Source organism: Solenopsis invicta, chromosome 14 (genome assembly GCF_016802725.1).
Source record: "Solenopsis invicta isolate M01_SB chromosome 14, UNIL_Sinv_3.0, whole genome shotgun sequence".
Lineage (NCBI taxonomy): Eukaryota > Metazoa > Arthropoda > Insecta > Hymenoptera > Formicidae > Solenopsis > Solenopsis invicta.
Window position 1 is genome coordinate 4726150 of NC_052677.1, and position 22078 is coordinate 4748227.

Here is a 22078-nt window from a genome sequence, read left to right on the forward strand (position 1 = left end):
TTTGATTTGGGTTTTGTACTTTTACTGTTATACTTAATTTTTATACCGTTATTACTCTATTATTATGCTTACCATTATTATTACTTTGTATATCGCTATTATTATTATTTTTGCGTTCTTTGACTTGTGCTTTGTACCAACATTACATTACTTTATATTTTTCGTTATAACGATAATAATATTTCTCACTTCTAGGCTTATTTTGTGTGCCACTATCATTATTCTGCATGCCACTAATATTGTTTCAGCGCTCTTTGAATTATGCTTTATACTTTTATTTGCTTGATTTCTATGTCGTTATTATTTCGTACAGGATTACTATTATTATTTTTGTGCTCTTCGTTTTGCGCTTTATACTTTTTATATTATTTTACGTTCCTTGAATTGCGTCTTGTACTTGTATAGCACTTTTAGTGTCTTGAATACTCAGGTTTTTATACAGCAGTCTTGCTAATAGCTCGCCTTTTGATGTGCCTGTAACTCTTTTTTTCAAAATTTGCCATGCCTCTGCTATTGTACTTACTTGCATTTTAATAAAGATGATAATAATATTTGTACCAAGTTTCTGCAAACAGTTCATATACAAGTACAGTGCACGAATATTGAAGCAGCCTGCTAGCAATCTGCCAGCATGGCTGTATTGGGAATAATCTTCTGCACGCATCTGACTCAATTCTACTGCAATTTAACTGCACGCAGATTCTGTCCTGCAGAAAATGCTATTACGGAGTATATGTTACAGTTTACTACAAAAATAAAAAAATATATTTTGCAATTTGAAATTGAAAGAAAACTTTTAAGGAAACGATAAAATTATATATTTCATATTGTTTTTCAGAATACTAAAATAATTCCAGATAGCAAGTTTCCTTCACGTTGCGATCAATTTGATAAAAATTACATTGCCTAAGTTTTCATCTTTATTGAGGAAAGTGGCCTCCGCTGTTGCTTATGTTTTTGTCGGCAATGTACGCCAGAAACAACTGTCCGCAACCGAAAGAAGAAACAATTTCTCTCTTCTGTTTTATAATTATTCTGTTTTTTGTAATAACTTAAGTTATTATAATATATTACACCTCATAATCCCAAAAGCAAAACAATATTTTTATATTTTAAAAAACAATTTTCGCAAAATAATTTCATTCTTAAGAACTTTTTTTGGAAATTCCCAAGCGGTCACCCATCCAAGTCGCGACTTTGGTGAACGTTGCTTGACCTCTGTGATCGCTGCGAACTGATTCCTCGTGATGACCTGTAAACACTTTATGCTGGTATGTGTATATAACTGATATGTCAGATCAATATACTTTATAAAAAAAATGAAATATGTATAATTAAAACATATTATTTATATAAACATATATAAAATTATAGTTTTCACAAATGCGGAATAGCATCTGGAATAACTTTTGTTATTTGTTTAAATAAGAATGCAAATATAAAATATATGTTAATATAATACAATAATTAAATTAAATACAAAAAAATTTTTATTAAAAAACATAAAAAAATATGGTCTGCTCATTAGGATGTAGATCGACGTTTCTTCATTCATGTACCTATTTTGTCTATAATTTTATATGATTATATATTGGTACAGTATAAAAAAGAATAAAAAACAACATGTAACGATATCATTAGTTACTTTATTTTTGTGTCGCGTGTGTATCATCACATGTACATGTACATTAAATACACAGCCAAAAGTATCATTTTGTATTCTATTATATAAGAAAAATTAATGTGGCAATCAAAACAAAAAATCATTAAATCATTAATATATAATATATGTTATTAAACAGAATAAATCTTTTTATATTTACTATAAATAAAGAAAATATTTATAACAATGTTTACAAAATATTACTACAAATATTTTTTTATTTATTATAAATATTTTTATTAATATTTTTGTAAATATTTATTCTTCATTTACCATAAATATTTTAGAAAATATTTAATAAATATTTTAATACTTTAGATAAATATTTTTATAATCTTTTTCTGCTATAAAATGTTCTGTATATAACGCTGGTACTTTTCCGGTGCAGTTACGGGATTACGTTCGAGATCGGTTGCTCGGATGTGCTCGCCAGGGTTTTTCGGTAGTAATGAGAACTCCGTGTTGAGTATAATAATACAAACGTAACAATATATTTATCAGATGTAATTGGAATACACAAGTAATACCAAGGCACCGGAATGCTCGGTTAAACAATGATCGAACCCGCGCAGAAATAAAAGAACGGACAAAATATAATTTGCGGCGTAACTTAATGTTTAAAGAAAAGAACGGATTCGGATAACTAATGAAACGGACGGACTGCTATTATGCGCTATGCGCTCGGAGGTAGCAATCGGAGTTGCTTGGTTAAATAATAATCGGTCCCGCGCAAAATAAAAGAACGGACAAAATATAATTTGCGGCGTAACTTAATACAAAAGAAAAGAACGGATTCGGATAACTAAAGAAACGGACGGACTGGTATTGTGCGCTATGCGCTCGGAGGTAATAATCGGAGTCGCCGTGACGTGGCTAATTTAACGTGCGGTTAAACGAGCCGTGATTGGCCCGCGCGATGGACGGTCGTGATTGCGGAATCGGCGGCGCGTGGTGCAGCGGACGGTTCTGCGATACGCGAGAGTTGTCGACGTTAGAGACCTAAGTGGAGACCCCGCGGGGTGTTGTCACCCCGTGGAGAGTAGGTTTACGGATTGAGCCGGAGGAAGGCCTCGAGTATTCCCGACGACGGTGCTGGTCTCGAGAATCCCCGAGAACAGATTTGTGGGATGGACGGTTACTATTGGCCGAGAATACCCAGCCACGGAAACGACGAGTATTCCTGTCGCGGACGGAGGATGGGATCGGCCGAGTATTCCCAGTCGTTAGGACCGACGAGTATGCCCGTCGCGAGATAGTTAGAACGAGAATGCCCGTTCTCGAGGAAGTGCTTAAGGATACCCGGCGCAGGAGCGCCGAGGATACCTGGCGCAGGAGCGGAGTAGGAGCGAGATCGATGGCTCGGAGCGATCTAATTTCGGCTGCCCGCTGCCGGTTTATATAGCGGTCCGCGCGGTCGAACGTACCAATCAGCGCGCGCGGTTGGGCCGGTCGGAATAGGAACGCTTGCCGAACGCGGCGCGCGGCACGCACGGTAGCGCGTGATCGCGGCAAGCTTAGCCGAGCGCGTGCACATGCTCGGTCTTACGCGTTGTGTTCGGCGTTTAGATCGGACTGGCGGTGCGGCGGAGAGGCGTAACGTTACATGTATATAAAATATGTATAAAATATTTCTATAATATTTATAAAAAAAATTATGATAAATATTTATTAATATTTATCATAAATATTGTTTGCTATCTGGGTATAACATACATATTTTATTGAAATATATTAAAATGCATAAATATATAATTTTAATTAATTATGATGTTAACACACATTTCTTTATATTTGGAGGAAATATTATAATAAAGAATTGTCGAAAACTATTTATAACAAGTTATTGGAAATTTTATACTAATAAGTTTCGTACACTATTGTCCTTCAGTTGCTTAAGAAACAGTTTCCTTTCTATTGCCTTTAGATAGTCTTATACAAAAGAATTAGCGGCTGCGCTATAACAACGTGACTACAATCAAAGTGAAACTTGTAACTAGCAAGTATTTCTCCTTTTGTGCAAAGATTGCAGAATGCATTGCTATCTGGGATGTCTTGATGAGATTATGGGTATCAGATAACTGCGATGGCATATCGTACTATTTTAGTAAACAATAATATATGAAATAATACGCACATATCAAGAGTTTGCCAGGCAATGGCGAGTTCCAAGAAAAAGGCTTACGAGATTATAAGAGAATTGAATGTCTGTCAACTATGTCCTTGTGATTTTTAGAGGACTTACAGGCTACTCGTCAGATGGTGAGTATAATCTAGCATAATGATTTTTATGTATATGTACATGTATATATATATATATATATATATATATATGTTACAGTTAAAACCCGAAATCCGTCAAAACCAGAATTTACTGGTAAATTCTAGTTTTAACTAAGCCAGCTCGGCAATTCGCGTTCTAACTGAAATAATGTAGTCAAAACTAGAATTGACCGAGTGCTTTAGTACATTCGCGTTCTAACTGAAATAATTTAGTCAAAACTAGAATTGACCGAGTGCTTTAGTAAATTCGCGTTTTAACTGAAACAATTCAGTTAAAACTAGAATTGACTGACCGCTTTAGTAAATTCGCGTTTTAACTGAAACAATTCAGTTAAAACTAGAATTAACTGACCGCTTTAGTAAATTCGCGTTTTAACTGAAACAGTTTAGTTAAAACTAGAATTGACTGTTCGCTTAGTGAATTCGTGTTCTAACGTGTCGCCGGCGCGCTTGTCAATTGTTTACGTGCAGTCGTGCAAGTCAGATGTGTTCGGATGTTCTTTCTGCGCAGACATTGGCGATGAGTGACAAAATGGAATGTGAGAATTTGTCTAGAAAAAGCTGGAAATTGCGTTTCCTGGAGGAATTGCTAACTTTAGAAAGGAAGGAAAGTCACTATAATGTGATGAAAAGAGATGAATACGATAAGTTATTAGCGGAGTCTGAAGAAGCTAAAGCTGCAATAAAGAAGACGCCTTTGCAATACCGAAGAGTTAAAAGATTTGATGTTTTTGAAATCGGTGGAACGAAAAAGTTGATTTCAAAAGACGAACCAGTCAAGTATTATTTGCCAGCAGAAGAAATATACGACGTCATAGAAAGTGCGCATATAGCTGTACGACATGGAGGTCGAGACAGAATGAAGAAGGAAACATCGAGGAAATACGCCAATATAACTAATGAAATGATAAATATTTTTTTGTCAATGTGCGAAACTTGTCAACAAAAAAGAAGCAAGCGCAAGAAAGGTTTGGTTTCTAAGCCGATCCTTCACTCAGAAATGAATAGCCGTTGTCAAGTAGATTTAATCGACATGCAATCTCAGGCTGATGAACAATTTAAATTTATTATGGTTTACCAAGACCATTTAACGAAATTTATCTTACTGCGAGCGCTCCAGAGCAAAAGAGCTGAAGAAGTTGCTTTGCAACTTACTGATATTTTTTTGACATTTGGAGCTCCCTGTATTTTATACTCTGATAATGGTAGAGAATTTGTCAATTCTGTCATAGAAGAGTTATTTACATATTGGCCGGAGTTAAAAATTGTTCACGGAAAGCCAAGACATAGCCAAAGTCAGGGTTCAGTTGAAAGAGCCAACCAGGACATAGAAAACATGTTGGCTTCATGGCTGAAAGACAACAATACCACCAAATGGTTGAATGGTTTTAAATTTGTACAATTTATGAAAAATAGAGCACTTCATTTTGGAATCAAACAATCACCTTATAAAGCAATGTTTGGAATTGAACCAAGAGTTGGACTGACGACATCATCATTGCCATCTGATATGATTACAAATATCCATGATGAAAATGACCTTCAGAACATAATCGAGCAGATGAATACAGAGCACGAGGAAACTGAAATAGTTGAAGAAGTACAAGAAGATGAAGCGGAGGCGATGCTAACTACAATATCGTCAAACATCTCCTTAGCCAGGAAGGAAGCCAAAGAAAATTTGGAGAAACAGGCCAAAAGAATGCAATTGATTTCCGATGCAACTCATTCTCCGGTTGATATAGGAGCTAATATCATTATACCCATTCCAGATGTTGACAGAAGAAAGGCAGACTTACGAAATCTCATAGGTATCGTTCTTGAAAGAAATGAAGATGGATTATACAAAATTGGCACAAAGGACGGAATTCTAAATAAATTATATTGCAGGTAAGTTTGGTGAATTTCCAAGCCGATTAATAATTCAGAAAATATGTTACATTAATATTTTTTTCAGATCTGAATTTGATATATCTCCTCAAATATTCTTGACTCAAGAACAAGTGCCGAAACAGGAAATTTCCTTGAGAACTGCAGCTAGAAAAGGCGCCGTTGGTACAGGACAAGGCTTTGTCCGCTGTGCTTGCACAAAAAATTGTACTTCAAAGCGTTGCTTTTGTATGAAAAAGGGCAATCTTTGCAACTCTAAATGCCATAACAGTATGCCTTGTAAGAATAAGTAGTTTTTGAGCTATATAAATCTATTTTCTAATTTCTAATTTCATCCAGTTATTCGTAGCATTTAGTTTTAAAGGTGAAAGATACAGTATTATATAAAAAAATATTATTATTAGGTATTATTACTTATTAAGTTTTTTACTTATAATATTATTACTTATATTACCTATTACTTATATTATATTATTACTTATAATATTATTACTTATATAATTACTTTAATTAAAATTTTAATTAAAATTTTAACTGACAATTTATTTTATAAAAATTTTGTTTGAAATGTTTCTCTTCTCTCCTATATAATCAACATAATAAAAATGTTTGTTACGGAATAAGTTACAAAACCAATATAACCTGACTGAAATGATAATAAACATCATCAATCAGCATTATTTCAATATAATTATAACGCAAGAATCTTAATTTTTATTTTGTGAATATTATACATATATGTGTTACGCCCAAAAGGCGACACGTTAGAATGCGAATTCACTAAGAGCCATCAGTCAATTCTAGTTTTAACTGAATTGTTTCAGTTAAAACGCGAATTTACTAAAGCGGTCAGTCAATTCTAGTTTTAACTGAATTGTTTCAGTTAAAACGCGAATTTACTAAAGCACTCGGTCAATTCTAGTTTTGACTAAATTATTTCAGTTAGAACGCGAATGTACTAAAGCACTCGGTCAATTCTAGTTTTGACTACATTATTTCAGTTAGAACGCGAATTGCCGAGCTGGCTTAGTTAAAACTAGAATTTACCAGTAAATTATGGTTTTGACGGATTTCGGGTTTTAACTGTAACATATATATATATATATATATATATATATATATATATATATATGTATGTATATATGTATATGTATATGTATATACATACAGGGTGATTCAGAATAACCTTATGTCTTTGAAGAGACATATTCCTGAGGTTATTCTAAAACAACTTTTTTTTTGTCAAAAACTTGTCCAAAGCATAGTTTTTAAATAATAAAAGGAAATAGTTATCCAATAACCGGGCGCGTATAGCGGTACGGCAGGGCCGGCGCAACTCACCGTTCGATACGGGCGATTACGTAAGGTGATCGCAGTGACCCACACAACACATGGACGTCCCCGGACGTCCAATACATGTCCACAAAAGTCCTTGTAATGTCCTAGTATCTCGTACGTCCATAGGACGTTCCAAAGATGTCCGAAGGACATCCTGGTTTATCATAGCTGCAGTATGACGTTTGTAGGACATCCGCAGGACATATTTGGGATGATTCGTAATATTTAACATATTATGTATACATACATAATAAATATGCATTCGAAAATTGCGTTGTTCTTTATATTAAATAAGACATTTTGAAGATGTTCTAAGGACGTCCTTTAAATGTCTAGCAGATATTAGTGGTACGTTCCGAAAAGGTCCGCTATATACATATATGTCAATGAAGTTGAGTATTTTTATTATTATCATTATTATCATTATTATTATAACACAAGAATTTTATAAATTATAAAATTATAAAGATAATTTTTCGTGTTAAAAAATATTTAACAAATGATATATTTAACCATATATAAACATAAACTACAAATTTTGATAATATGAGAAGCTTTAATATACAGTATATAGCTTTTTAATAAAATATATTATTCGTTAATATTTAATATTTCATTATATATAATATTTCAATTATGTAATATTTAATACATATGTATAATACTATAACGATTAATTTAATATGCTATTTAATGGCTATTTTATTTGTGAGGAAAGTCTTACTCAAAATATAAATAAATAATAACGTATATTATATCAAGTAAAATTTTTCTCGGAAAAAACGTTTTGGAACGTAAACTTATAAAGAAAGTAATTATACATTTAGCAGCAAGGTATATATATTTGATTTACAGAATCATATCTGTTTACATGATTCTGTGAATCAAATACATGTATACATTAAAATTTGATTTAATTATAATTTATGAAATCCTGTAATTTCGGATTGAAATGAATTTAACAAGTGAGTGCTGGCACCACCGCTAGGCGGCCACGCCGCGAGAGATCTTCTCGTGAGTCGAATGCGGCCACGGGCGTTATATCTAGGCGCCACCGCCGACTCCCCAGTTCATAACTTCAGTAAGACTTTTAGGAGCTGCTTGTTGTAACCTCGAGAGGAATACTCGCTCTCAATCTTTTCAAATGTGACGTGTGTGTGTGGAACGCTGTTCCACATAAATTTTTATAATTTTTACATGTAAATAACAATTTGTATTGTTATTTAATCTTGTACAAAAATTAAATATTTAATTCAAATTTAATCTTTTTTTAGTCCTTTTTAACGAAAAGGATACAAGAAATATGTATGTAATATATTTATGATCCCCTTGAGGTTACATATACTTACAGGTCAACTTACATCTAACTTAGCCTACTCTTATTCTAATCTTATACTACTACCGCCTCGCACGCATGCCCTGCCTGTCCGGCCATTACGCTCGCTCCTACCTAATGCCTCTCTCTCTCTCTCATTATCGCAACCCTAGGGACTTCCGCTTCCGTTTACAATCTCTGCCCTTTCACCCCTCACTCACATCCTCTCTGACACTCGTCCTCTCATTCATACCCTCCTTCTCCCTCCCATCCTCCCAAATCCTCCCCTCCCCTCGCCCCCTCCCTCCTCCCCCTCCTTCTAATTCTCTCTTCTTCCACCTCTCTCAGCCACCCCTCCCCCTCTCCCTCCTCTCCTAAAATCCTTTCACACGCCTCCTGCCATGTTTCCTCCCCTCCCTCTCTCCATGCCCTACACTCCTCCCACACGTGTTCCCAGGATTCCAAGTGACCCCCACATAACCTGCACAACTTTTTATCCTCCTCCTCCCAATATCTTCCTTCTAATATTTCATTCTCCAGCCTAAATCTTACTAATCTCCTCCACATACTCTCCCCCCAGTCCATTTCTAGATATCTTGGAATACCCTCTCTTTTTACTCTTCCGTACCATCTGCTAAACCTCCCGTTTCTAATCCTTTCCCACCTCTCCTCTCTTTGGTTTTCCCTATCCCTTCTTTCTATCTCCTCAAAGTCCACCCCTTCAGCCCTCCTCCTTCTCTCCCAATCCAATGCTTCCATTCCCCTCTCCCTAAAAAAACTGGCCCTTTCCCTCTCCCACTTTGATCCCTCCTTTCTCTTTTTCATCCTTTCCTTCAACTCTTCCAAACACATCCTTGCTAACAAGCTTCCCTCCCCCTCCCTCCAGTCTTTCTTCAAACCCCCAAACTCTTTTCCCCGCTCTACCTCTCAACTTCTCTCTTTGCGTTTCTTCTCTCACCAAATATCCCGTTCTTCCCTCTACACCCAACACCCATCTCAGATACCTTTCGTGTAATCTCTCTACCCCCTCCCTTTCCTTCCATCCCCAAATTTCCACTCCGTACCCCATTACCGTCCACACTAAGGTATCGAACAGCCATACTCTCCTTTTCCAGTCCCTCCCAAATCTCCTCTTTCCAATACCCCACACCTGTCCCTTAACCGCCGCCGCCTTCGCTACCCTGTCTCTTATCTGTGCTTCCTGCCCCCCATTCCTTTGAAACATATACCCCAAATATTTATACTCTTTCACTTCCTCTATCCTTTTTCCTTTCCATCTCCATTCCGCCTTACTCATCCTACCGCCCCCCTCCCTGAACCTCAACACTTTTGTCTTCTCAACATTTACTTCCAAACCTTTCCTATCCATAAACCTTTCCAACCGCTCTAACATACTTTTCATTTCTCCCTCCCCCTCCGCCAGTAACACCACGTCATCCGCGTACGACAATGTATATACTCTAACTTCCCCTATTTTCACCCCTCCCCATTTCACTTTTCTCATCTCCTCCTCTAAGTCCGCTACTAGTAAATTGAATAAGATGGGGCTTAGTGGGCACCCCTGTCTTACTCCTCTTGCAGTCCAGAAACCTTTCCCTACTTCTCCACTTACTCTTACCCTGCTCCTCGTTTCCCTCAAGACCTCTGCCACCCTCTCCACCAACCCCTCTCTTACCCCCCTCTCTCTCATTGCTTTTAGCAGAATTCCCCTGTCCACCGAATCAACCGCCGCTCTCAGGTCAACAAACACTGCCATCATTTTCCTTTCCTTTCTTTCTATCTGCCTATTCACCAAATAATTCAAAATGTATATGTTATCCAGTGTCCCCATCCCCTTTCGGAACCCCGTCTGATTCGGTGGGATCAACTCTTTTCCCTCCACTTCTTCCCTTAGTCTTTCCGCCAATGCCGCTGTATAAATCTTATACATCGTCGGCATGATCGTCACCCCCCTATAGTCTCCCACTATTTTACCCTTCCCCCTCTTCAATATTGGCACTAACACCCCTTCATTCCAATCCTTCGGCCATCCTTCACCCCTCCAAATCTTATTACACATTTTCCAAATCCATTCATCTATCTCTTCTCCTCCATACTTCCAAGCCTCTCCCGGTACCCCATCCATCCCTATCGCTTTTCCCTCCTTTATTTTTCTCAAAACTATTTCCCCTCTATTCAACTCACTTTCTCCCTCCAGCCTCTCCTCTCTTCCCACCCCCCCCATCACCCTACTCTCTGTTCCACCCATCAGTCTCTTAAAGTATTCTTCCCAATCCTTCATTTTTATCTCTCTGTCTATCCCCTTCCATTTCTTCCTTTCTCTATTTACTATCCTCCACACTTGCCCCACCGATCTTGCCTCTTCTGCCTCTCTTTCCCATCTCCTGTTCTCCTCTCTTTTCTTCTTCTCGCATATCTCCTTATATTCCCTCCTTTCTTTCCTATACTCCTGCCCTTCTCTCCACCCCTTCCTCCACTCTCTTAGTGTCCTTCTAACTTTTCTCTTCTTCTCCCTACACTCCTCATCCCACCAACCTCTCCCTCTACTCTCCACCATTCTTCCCTCCTCCTCCATTCTTTCCAACGTCTCTCTTATTCTCCTTCCTACGTCTTTTATTCCTTTTTGCACCCCTTCTTCTTTTACCTCTACCCTTCCTAACTCCCTCCTAAACCGCTCTCTACCCTCTTCATCCCATCTTCCTCTATGCCCTACCTTGTACTTCCTTCCTTTCTGTTTTTTCTTTCCTTCTCCCTTTTTTAATCTTATTATCACTGGGTGATGATCCGAATCTATTTGATCCCCTACCTTTAAGCTTTCAATCTCCTCCTCCACACCTTCATTTATTAAAATAACATCAATTACTGATTCTCCTCTACCCCCTGAATATGTCCAGTTACCCTCCTCATCCCCGCTTATTCCCCCGTTTAGAATCCACCATCCCCTCTCTCTTATAAACTCTATCAACTTTCTTCCCTCTTTATTCACCTTCTTATCCATTGACTTCCTCCCTTTCTCTTCCTCCCCCCATTCGTCTTCATTTAGTTTCCCTCCCTCCTCCCCGGTCCTAGCATTAAAATCCCCCCCCCCACATATTGTTCTTATCCCTTCCTCTTTTTCCTCCATCCAACCTCTCAGGCCTTCTAATTTCTCTCCTAAATCCTGATTTGCATACACTCCTACTACTCTTAATCGCCCCCTCCCATACTTAAACTCCCCCTTTATGATCCCCTCTCTTTCCCCTCGGTCATCTTTACCCCCTTCCACCAACTCCCTCCTAATTCCTAGCATCATACCCCCTATCGCTCTTCCTTTCTTATTCCTCCTCTTCGCCCACTGTACCTTCCACTCATATCCTTTCGGTAACTTCCCTTCAATATATTTCCATCCCTTTTCCTCTATCCATGTTTCTATCAATACCATCACTTCCCACCTTTCCATTCCTTTCCAAAACTCCTTATCCTTATTCCTCAGACCTGCCACATTCCAAAAGGCTATACTGACTCCTTCATCCCTTCCCCTCTCCATCCTACCCCCCGTTTCCCCTCTCCCTCCTCCCTTTACTTCTCTCTCTTCTCTTTCCCTTTCCCCTCTCTCCCTTCCCATCCCCGTGTTCTCTCTATCTGTCTCCGCAACTCCCCTTTCCCCCTCCCCTCCAATTATTCCCCCTGTCTTTTTCTTCCCTCCTACTCATTTCTTCCTTCTCCCCCCCTCGCTCAACCCCCTTCCCCTTTCCTTGTCCCCGTCCCATTTTCTCCCTCTCCCATCCCTCAATTCCTCTTTCTCTTGATTTCATCTCCACCATATCCCCTCTATCCAAATCCCCCCCTTACCCACTTTTACTCTCCTCCCTTTTAATTCCTCACTAACTGCTATCCTTCTCAGCCTCCATCTCGTTCTTCTTTCTTCTCATGTCAGGTCTTCCTCTATCCAAATTCCCCTTCCCCCCTTTATTTTCCATTTATTTTCCAAAATCTCCCTCTTCATTTCTTCTTTCTCTACTGTCACTACTAACATACATCCACCTTCTCTCCTGCCCTTTTCTATTCTTCTTATCCCCTCCACCTTAACCTTGCTTCTTAGTCCTAGCCGACTAAACAGCTCCTCTAATTCACCTTTTGCCTCCCCCCTCTCTTCTTTCCAACCTTTTACTACCACGTTCCTTCTCCTGCTCTCTCTCTCTCTTTACTCTCCCATCTTCTCTCTAGCTTCTTTACTTTTTCCTTCCATTCTTCTTCCTCCGCCTCTCCACCCCTCCCTCTCTCTCTCTTTCCTCATTTTTCCTATCCCACTCCGCCCTTCTCTCCAAATTCCCTTCCTTAACCTCCTCTAACTTTTTTTCTAACTTCCCAATTCTTTCTATCAACTCCCCTTTTTCTTTCCTCCACCCTTCCTCTCTGACCCTCAATTCCTCTCTCATCTTCTCCACTTCCTTTTTTAGCGTCTCCTTCTGCCCTTCCCCTGTCCTCCTTATTTTCTCCTTCACCCCCTCCAAACCTTCTCTCACCTCTAACTTTAGTTCCTCTCTCAAACTGGCAACTAACTCTTTTATTTCTCTCTCTAACCCCCCTCCCTCTTGCGGTGATCTGACCGTCTGATTACTCTTTTTAAATATCTCTGCTTCCTCCTTGTCTCCTAATTAGTCTCTACCTAGCCACTCTCTTTTCCTCTTCATATGCTCCTCAGCGCTCCCCAATCTCTCTCTTCTCACTCTCCCTTTTATGTTTTCCATCATACACCTCACGATCTGTGCTTCGTCACGCTCCTTATTAACCGCGTTATCATCTCTCTCCATTCTCTGTACTCTATGCCCAAAGCCTCTCTCCGATAATTCCCTAGATTCTCTGTCTCACTTCTTTCTTACCTAACTCCTAATTTACCTCCTAACCTCACTATCGCCCGACTTTTCTTCCCTCCCTATTACCTTAACCCCTTCAGCCCCTCTCTCCCTTCACTCCTCCACCCTCCTCGTCACGTCCTCTAGCTCCTCTCACACACTCACTCTCACTACTCTACTCCACCTCTCACAATCGCACTTCGCACCTTCACTCAACCACGCTGTCAACTCACACCCAATCAACCGGAAACGGAAGTTCGGATACAAGAAATACTTTTTGTAAATTAAACATTTATAACGTTTTATATTAATGTATTCTGTTTTAATAAATCTATCTGGGTTCCGATTTTAAAATATTTTTAATCTGTCTTAACACCATATTTTCGGTGCAGAAATCTCGATCGATTCGGACTACTTTTTTTTTAATCGGTTTTAATCGCACATTTTCGGCAGGGTTAATACCACTTTTACTAATAAATATCATTTTTTACTAAATAAAGTCCTAATCGCGCAATATAAAATAATGTCCAAACAACGTCCATAAAAGTCCTTTTTATGTCCTGCTGAGACGTCCTAATGACGTCCATTTGACGTCAGAAGGCGGTACATTGTACGTCCGAAGGACGTTTCCTAGACGTCTACAAGACACAATTGGTATGTCATCTGGACGTCGAGACATGTCCGACCGCGACGTCCATTGGACGTCCAAAGGACGTCCTTGTGTTGCGTGGGGATAAGCTGACAGCTAAAACACTGCTTTTTTCCCCTTTGTTATGCTCGACGAGACGAGCACGCAAAAACACTCACACAAACACACAGCACGAAATAATTGAACACTCTCTTTTATAAAAGAACACTGACTTTAATTAATTGGCTATATACAATTAATTAATAGCGGAATTATTTTAAATGTCGCTTGACAGCTCCGCGTCTCGAAAAACCAAAGAACAAAAGCCGGCCGCGCTTCCTTTTTGTCCGATCGATAAATCTTCCTTCGGCCAGCTTCTCAAGCTCGGCCGAACGGGCACAACACCTTCCCCCCTTTCTCTCACTTTCTCTTCCGCTCTTTCAAAGTCTCTATCCCATTCTCATTCTCATTTATTTTTATTTATTTATTAATTCGTACAGTAACACTAAAATAATGCTAGAATTAAAAACGATATTTAATTATTTGACGTCTTGCTTTTAATAATTTTGTACGTGTAAAAAATATTTTTTTAGTCAAAAATACCATATTTAAAATGCGTGATTGAAAAATAACTATGCAGAGTGAGAGAGAAAGAGAAAGAGACGAATCCGATCAAATTTGAACGTGTATACTTACTTATCATCCTGCACAGCAATCAGCCTTTATCTTCACGAAGACAAAATATCCATATTAAACTCGAGATTTTTCTCTTTTTTTCTTAAATCACATCATTTGTCACATACACTGCAATCATTTCCTTGATCAAAAAATATTAATCATTTTATACAAATTATTATCCTCAATTATTATTAGTCACTACTAATCACGCGTGAGAATTACTTAAAAAATGAAACACGTGTATGTGACCGTGATCTCGAAGATTTCAAGGTCATTCCGGTTTTTGACGACCGAAAAACTGAGTTTGGTATAAGACAAGAGACAGTCGCTCGAGAAACGTGAGCCGCGAGGGCCCGCGAATGCAACGTTTGAGGGCTCGTCGGGGATGACGGTAAAATCTTCAAGTTTATGGTCACAGGCGCAACAGTATTTTTAATTTTTAATTATCGCGTTCTGATTTTTAGAACGTTGATTACGCAGTGAACAATAAAACTAGTCGACTGCTTGCTTGTGAAGCAAAGAGGATATAACCTAACCTAACCTCTTTGTTGTAAACACGTGTCGTGTGTTTGTTATGTAAACACGTGTTTCTTTTTTTTGAGTAATTCTCACTTGTAATTAGTAGTGACTAATAGTAATTGACGATAGTGATTTGTATAAAGTGATGCGTTAGTAATTTTCGATTAAGAGAATGATTGCAGTGAATGTGACAAGTGATGTGATTTAAGAAGAAAAGAGGAAAATCTTGAGTTTAATATGGATATTCTATCTTTGTGAAGATAAAGCTGATTGCTGTGCAGAATAATAAGTGAGTATACACGTTCAAATTTGATCGGATTCGTCTCTTCCTCTTTCTCTCTCATTCTGCATTTTTATTTTTTAACCACGCATTTTAATTTGCCTTGTGCACAAAGATAGATTGCATTTTCCCACAAAAATATAAAAAAAGTATGAAATAAATAAATTAAAACAATTTAATTAAATTAAGTTTTATTGTGTTCTTTTCCTTTACCAATCTTACCCCTTAAACACGTAAGTGAGTCTGAGAAACCCTCTATGAAGATTTGAACGCTTGTTATGTGAAGACGGAATGAAATAGAAGGTTTGGACCAAGACGTGTAAAAAAAGTTTGAAATCTCCTCTTTTGATTGATATGGTTAATCAACATTTTTGGTCAACTAGAATTTGAATGGCACGGCAGCAAAGTTTTGTTAGGATCAATGCGACCTATATAGTGTGTAAATAAAACTTTTTTGTGAGTATTTTACATAAAAAAGATGGACAAAATACGTTTGAACAGGTCAGTTTGCAGATGTTATTCGCATATACTCTGTCTAAAGTTGGAATACTATAAGATGTTGTAGAAAAGAGAGTATTTTATCAAATATATCATGAAACACATCAATTTTCAATTTTAGACACGATTTAATCAAAAATACCTCATATTCGCCTTGTTACATAAGTACATTTTTTAATAGAAATGACAATAATATAATTTTTTTTTGAAAGTATGAATCTATAACTTTAAAACGCCGTATTGTAAAGTTCTTCAAAGTTTTATGTCGCAAAGATATAATTTTTTTTTAAGTGGATTTTTAAATGCCCAAAAATATCTTATATTCTCCATGTTACATAATTATACTTTTTAAAAAGAATGACTTTGCCAAATTTTATTTTGAAAGTGTGACTCTTTAGTTTTAAAACGCCGTATTTGAAAGTCCTTAAACGTTTTTTGTTGCAAAAATATGATTTTTTGAAAAAAAACGTGGATTTTTGATTAATTTCTTCATTTTGCTTAATGGTTTTTCTTTTATAACTTCACAATAAATTATTTTTTGTCAATGCCAATTTTGCAGTCACACTCTTGAAATTTTGAACTTTTGTTTTAAAATAAAAATTGTAGAAAAATATTGATTGTAATCAAAGTTACAGCTTCTCAAAGTTAAAAAAGTCTCCCAGATCCAAAAATGTGTTTCCGTATTTTACAGGATCGGTGTGTTTACTATATATTATTTATGAAATAAAATTATATTTATAATAATTTATATTAAATATTTTATTTTTACTGTTATTAAATTTTTATTGGATTTTCTGGTCTAATGAGGGATAGATCAAATAGTGCGCCGCTGCAAGAATTGTTCAAAAGAAGAGAGAAAAGGAAGGGTGAACAGGGGGAGGAGACCAGAGTAGAGAAGGAAGAAATCTTTAAAAGGAGCAATAAGGGATTGCCAGTAAGACAAGAAGAAAGAGGGCTAAGGGAGATATTAAGAGAAGTGAGGGAAGATTTTAAGAAAATGAAAAGCAAATTGAGAGAATTGAGGGAAGGTAGGGAAGAGATGAAAGAATGGATGGAGGAAATGATGAAAAGAGTAGACAATTTGGAGAGAAGAGTGGAGGATATAGAGAAAAGTAGGAGAAGGATGGAGAAGGAGAAAGGAGGAAGAGAGAAGGATAAAGGGGAAGAGATACAGGTAAGGGGAAAAGGTGAAATGAAGGAACTGGAAGAAAGGATGAGGAGATTAGAATTAGAAGGGGAAAAGAGCGAAAGGAAGGAGAGGAAGAAGAATATAATTATAAAGGGGATAAGAGTAAAAAAAGAGGGAAAAGAGGAATTAAAAAGAGAGATAAAAAAATAGAGGCAACTGGGGCGGTAGCAAGAATGGAAGAGATGAGGAGGATAGGGATTAAAGATAAGGGGGGAGGGGTCATGGTATGGGTGAAATTTGCGAGTGTGAGGGAGAAAATTGATGTGATGAATGGAAAGACGAAGTTGAGGGATGGAAAAGAGTGAATCGTGGACGACTTAACAGAAAAAGAGAGAAGAGTAGAGTGGCTAATAAAGAGGGAGGCAGAAAGGAATAGAAAGTAAGGAAAGAAGGTAAGAATAGGATATATGAAAATGTAGATTGAGGATAAATTGTGGATATGGGATGAGATCAAAGATGAATTAAGAGAATGATGGGGAAGAGATGTAAGAGAGGAGGAAAGGGGGGAAAGGAAAAGAAAGGGAAAGAGGTTTTTTAGTAGGGAGGTGGGGTAAAAGAAGGGGAGAAGAATGGGATTAAGGGAAATGGAAAATATGATAGAAAGATAAATAGAAAAAAGAGGGACGGTAAAGAATACAAAATATGGAAATAAAGAAGAAGACTTTAGGGAGAAATTGAAGGAATGGGATGTGATGTTTTTGAGTGAGACATGGTTATAGAAGAAAAGATGAGAGAGGGTGCAAAAATGGTTACCGAAGGGATACGTTTGGGAAGTGCAAGAAGCGGGAAGGAAGAGCAAAAAAGAGAGGGCAATGGGGGGATGATCATGGGGATAAGGGATGGGATAGAAAGAGAAAAAGATAATAGGAGAGAGGTGGGATTACAGGTGAGTAAAGTCAACTTAGGGGGAGAATGGTGGAACTAGTAGGTGTATATGTGAATGGACTCTAGAGGAAAAAACGAGGCAATTAAGAGAGTGGGTGGAGAAGAAAGAGGAGGAGGTAAGTATATTAATAGGGGGGAGGGGGATTTTAATGCGAGAACGGATAGAGAGGGGGGAGGTATAAGAGAGGAGGAAGACGGAGGGGTAGGGGAAAGAGAAAGAAACTCAAAAGATGGAAAGATGAATAGAGAGGGAAAGAAATTGTGTGGTTTCTTGAAGGAATTAGGATGGTCAATTCTGAACGGATGCATAAAGGGAGGTGAGGAGAGAGAATAAACTGGAGGGAAGGGGGGGGACTGTAATTGACTACGTAATCGGGAATGAGGACACGAAAGGGAAAGTGGTAAAGATGAAAGTGGAGGACTGGGTGGATTCTGACCATTAACCATTAACTGTATACGTGAAGGGAGGAGGAAGGGGGGAAGAAAAGATTGGGAAAAGGAAAGGAAGAGAAAGAAGAGAGGTGTGGACGGAAGAGGGAAGAAAGAAATTTGAGGAATACGTGGGCAAGAGGGATAGTGTTTCGGAGGGGGTCGAGGAGGGTTGGAGGAAATTGAAAAAGAGAGTGGAAGGAGCATTGGAAAGAGTAGAGAGAGAAAAGAAAAAGATGCGGAGAGGTTGGTGGGATATGGAATGTAGGAGTATGAAAAGAGAAGTAAGAGAGGAGTTTAAAAAGTGGAAAAAAAGAGGAGGGAATGGGGAGAAATATAAGGAGATAAGGAAGAGATAATTGAATCTCGTCAAGAGGGCTAATGAGAGTCAGCGCGAATATAGGTGCGCGAATGTTTATTTCTTGTCCACGACAATTTTCAACGTGTTATTTTAACTAATTACAATAATTCCGGACGTTTCGACTCATTTTGAGTCATCTTCATATATATATATATATATATATATACAAAATAAAATCTTCTCATCAGTCAGTCCTCATCATTTTTAACGGCGATACAACTTGTCCTTGACTCGACTTATTTTAGTTTCGGAAATAATTTCTACAAACAAAAATTCGCGACCCCCATGGGATCTCCGTTGTCTCCTGTGATTGCGGACCTTGTTATGCGGGATCTGGAATCCTGGGCCTTAGAAAAAATTGGGGTGCATCCACCCTTTTATTTTAGATATGTTGATGATGTGGTGATGGTAGTTCCGGGAAATCTGATTGACCTTACGTTAAACACGTTTAATTCGTTTCATCCCAGAATGCAGTTTACATTGGAAATAGGGGGGGACAAGATAGATTTTTTGGACATCACAATTATTAAGAATGAGGGTGCTCTAATTTTTGATTGGTATCACAAGCCTACGTTCTCGGGAAGATACTTGAATTTTTTATCGGGTCACCCCTTGTCTCAAAAAAGGGGAACAATTATGGGAATGGTTGACAGAGCGTTTTTACTATCTGACCCTAAATTCCACAGTAAGAATATTGAGCTTATTGTAAACACACTCCTAACCAATGATTATCCTGTAGAATTTATTTTCGAGAGAATAAACAGCCGCCTTAAATCGCTTATCAATAAAAAGACAATCAGATAGACGAGAACACAGATATTGACACAAACAATAGAGCGCCATGGTTTTTACTGCCATACATTCCTTCAATTTCCGAGAAATTTAAGACTATTACCAAGAAACTTAATGTAAAATTGTCTTTTTTCAGCCTTAATAAATTAAGCAGATTTATTAAAGTGCAGTAAGATGTTCTCCCAAATAACCATAAGAAAAATGTAGTTTACAAGGTTATGTGTAAGAATTGCGATGCTTCATACGTAGGGCAAACGGGCCGAAAATTGAAAACAAGAATCACTGAACATCGTAACCATATTAAGTGGAATACAAACAGTCACTCCGTAATCACTGAACACAAATTAAATTTTAACCATGACTTTGATTGGGAGAACATAATAATCCTAGATAATGAGCGGTTTTTGGATAGGCGACTTACATCAGAAATGTTACATATACAATCACAGAATAATAGCCTTAATTTGCAAACAGATACTGATTGTTTACATCATGCATATCTCTTATTACTTAACAAACTGTAACAGAGTCAATAATTTATAAGATCAGATTCTCGTTTAATTAATTTTATGCATTATGACAAGCTGCGAACGACTTTTCTATTTTCTCATATTTTCTTGTATTTTCTTATAGACCGTATTTATGTATTTATTTTGATCTATGTATCCCCGACTGCGTGTCTTTGCGTGCGAATCTGTAACAAGACTTTGAAACCGAACACAGCCAGTATACATTTTGACTTACGATAGAGAACATGACCTGTTGTCGAGTGTATACTGTGACAAGAGAATTAATTATTCTTCTCAAATTAAATCCTATCCAAGGCTTCTATCGTCCTCATTAGTCAAGAATGGGTGAGTCAATTAATTTTGATCAATTTAAACAAGTTCTGTGTAAAAAACATTTGATCATTGAACAGAAAAGTGTCATTTCTTGCGACACTGTCACGGGAAAGATGCCACAGCGGATTTGGCAAACCGCCGGTGACGCGATGTCCTCCCGTTTTGCTGACTGATGAGGAGATTTTATTTTGTATATATATATTGCGCTGAAGATGACTCAAAATGAGTCGAACGTCCGGAATTATTGTAATTAGTTAAAATAACACGTTGAAAATTGTCGTGGACAAGAAATAAACATTCGCGCACCTATATCCGCGCTGACTCTCATTAGCCCTCTTGACGAGATTCAATTATTTGAAATTTCGAGAGTCTTTCACCATCTTTAATTATAAGGAAGAGATACAGAGAGTATTGTAAGGAAAGGAAAAGAAGGGAGAGACAGATGGGAGAGGAAATTGGAAGGTGTAAGAACGGAAGAAGATGTATGGAGGGTAGTGAACTGGGGGAAAAGAAAAAGAGTCACGGAAGGGATCGAAATGAGGAAATGGAAGGGACACTTTAGAAAAGTGCTGGGAAGAGCGGAGTGGTGAGTGAGAGGGGAGGTGAGGGGAAGAGAAGGAGTGGAGAAAGATGATATCAGTAGAAAGGAAATAGCAAGGGCGATAAGGAAACTGAAAGAGAGAAAAGCGGCGGGAGGAGATGGTATTGTAAATAAAGTATGGAAATTTGGGGGAAAAAAAATAAAGGAATGGTTGTGGGAAATATGCAACAGAGTGCGGAGAGAAGAGGGGTGGCCGAAAGAATCGAGGGAGAAGGTGGTAGTGCCGGTAGAGAAAAAAGGGAGAGGGAGAGGGTTGAAGAATATAGAGGGATTACTTTAACGCAAACGGCATACAAGGTGTACGCAACGGTACTTGCAGAGAAATTGAGGGAGGAGGTAAAGGGGAAGGGGATAATCCCACCGAGTCAAACGGGGTTTAGGAGAGGGGTAGGCACGATTGATCAGATCTACGTGCTAAACTATCTGATAAACAAGAGGGTAGCGGTAAGAAAGGGCAAGATGCTATTTGTAGATTTGAAAGTTGCGTTTGACTCGCTGGATAGGAAAATCCTCATACAGATGATGAGGGAGAGGCGAGTTAGAGAAAGTTTGGTCGTAAGGTGCAAGGAGGTATTTCAGGAGACCATAAGTAGAGTGAGGGTGGGGGATATGGTAGGAGAAAACTTTTGGACGAGGAGAGGGGTAAGACAGAGGTGCCCCCTGAGCCCATGTTTATTTACGCTGTTGCTGGCGGATTTAGATGAAGAGTTAGAGAGGGAGGGGTGGGGGGAGTAAGGGTAAAGGGAAAGAAAATATACTTGTTAGCATACGCAGATGATGTGGCAGTGGTTGCAGAGGAGGAGACTGGGATGAAAGGGATGATTAAGGCACTGCAAAGTTATATAGAACGGAAGGGATTAGAGATCAATGTGGAGAAGACGAAAAAAATGAGGTGTAGAAAGGGGGGCGGGAGACAGAAAAAGATGGTGTGGAAATGGAAAGGAAGAGAGATAGAAGAAGTGAGAAAATACAAATACCTAGGGTGTGTAATGATGGCAAAGGAGGTCAGAAAGAACATATAGAGGAAAGAATTAACAAAGGAGCAGTGGTAATGA

At 38.1% G+C, this 22078-nt stretch overlaps 2 protein-coding genes across 2 annotated transcripts; one reads left to right on the forward strand and one right to left on the reverse strand.

Moving 5' to 3' along the window:
* The first annotated feature begins 4427 nt into the window (after positions 1-4427).
* LOC120359477 (KRAB-A domain-containing protein 2-like) lies at positions 4428-6126 on the forward strand. The gene is made up of 2 exons (XM_039457056.1): positions 4428-5833; positions 5901-6126. Exons 1-2 carry the CDS (start codon positions 4428-4430, stop codon positions 6124-6126), a joined length of 1632 nt encoding a protein of 543 aa, XP_039312990.1.
* Positions 6127-9255: 3129 nt separating this feature from the next.
* LOC120359478 lies at positions 9256-12012 on the reverse strand. The gene has a single exon (XM_039457057.1). It carries the CDS (start codon positions 12010-12012, stop codon positions 9256-9258), a length of 2757 nt encoding a protein of 918 aa, XP_039312991.1.
* Between the last annotated feature and the right edge of the window lie 10066 nt (positions 12013-22078).

Excerpts from the sequence above, each read along its gene's own strand:
- LOC120359477 (XM_039457056.1), top strand. The coding sequence starts at position 4,428 with ATGTGTTCGGATGTTCTTTCTGCGCAGACATTGGCGATGAGTGACAAA. Across the intron at positions 5,834-5,900 it reads CTAAATAAATTATATTGCAG|ATCTGAATTTGATATATCTC; the intron begins GTAAGTTTGGTG and ends TATTTTTTTCAG.
- LOC120359478 (XM_039457057.1), bottom strand. The coding sequence starts at position 12,012 with ATGGAGAGGGGAAGGGATGAAGGAGTCAGTATAGCCTTTTGGAATGTG.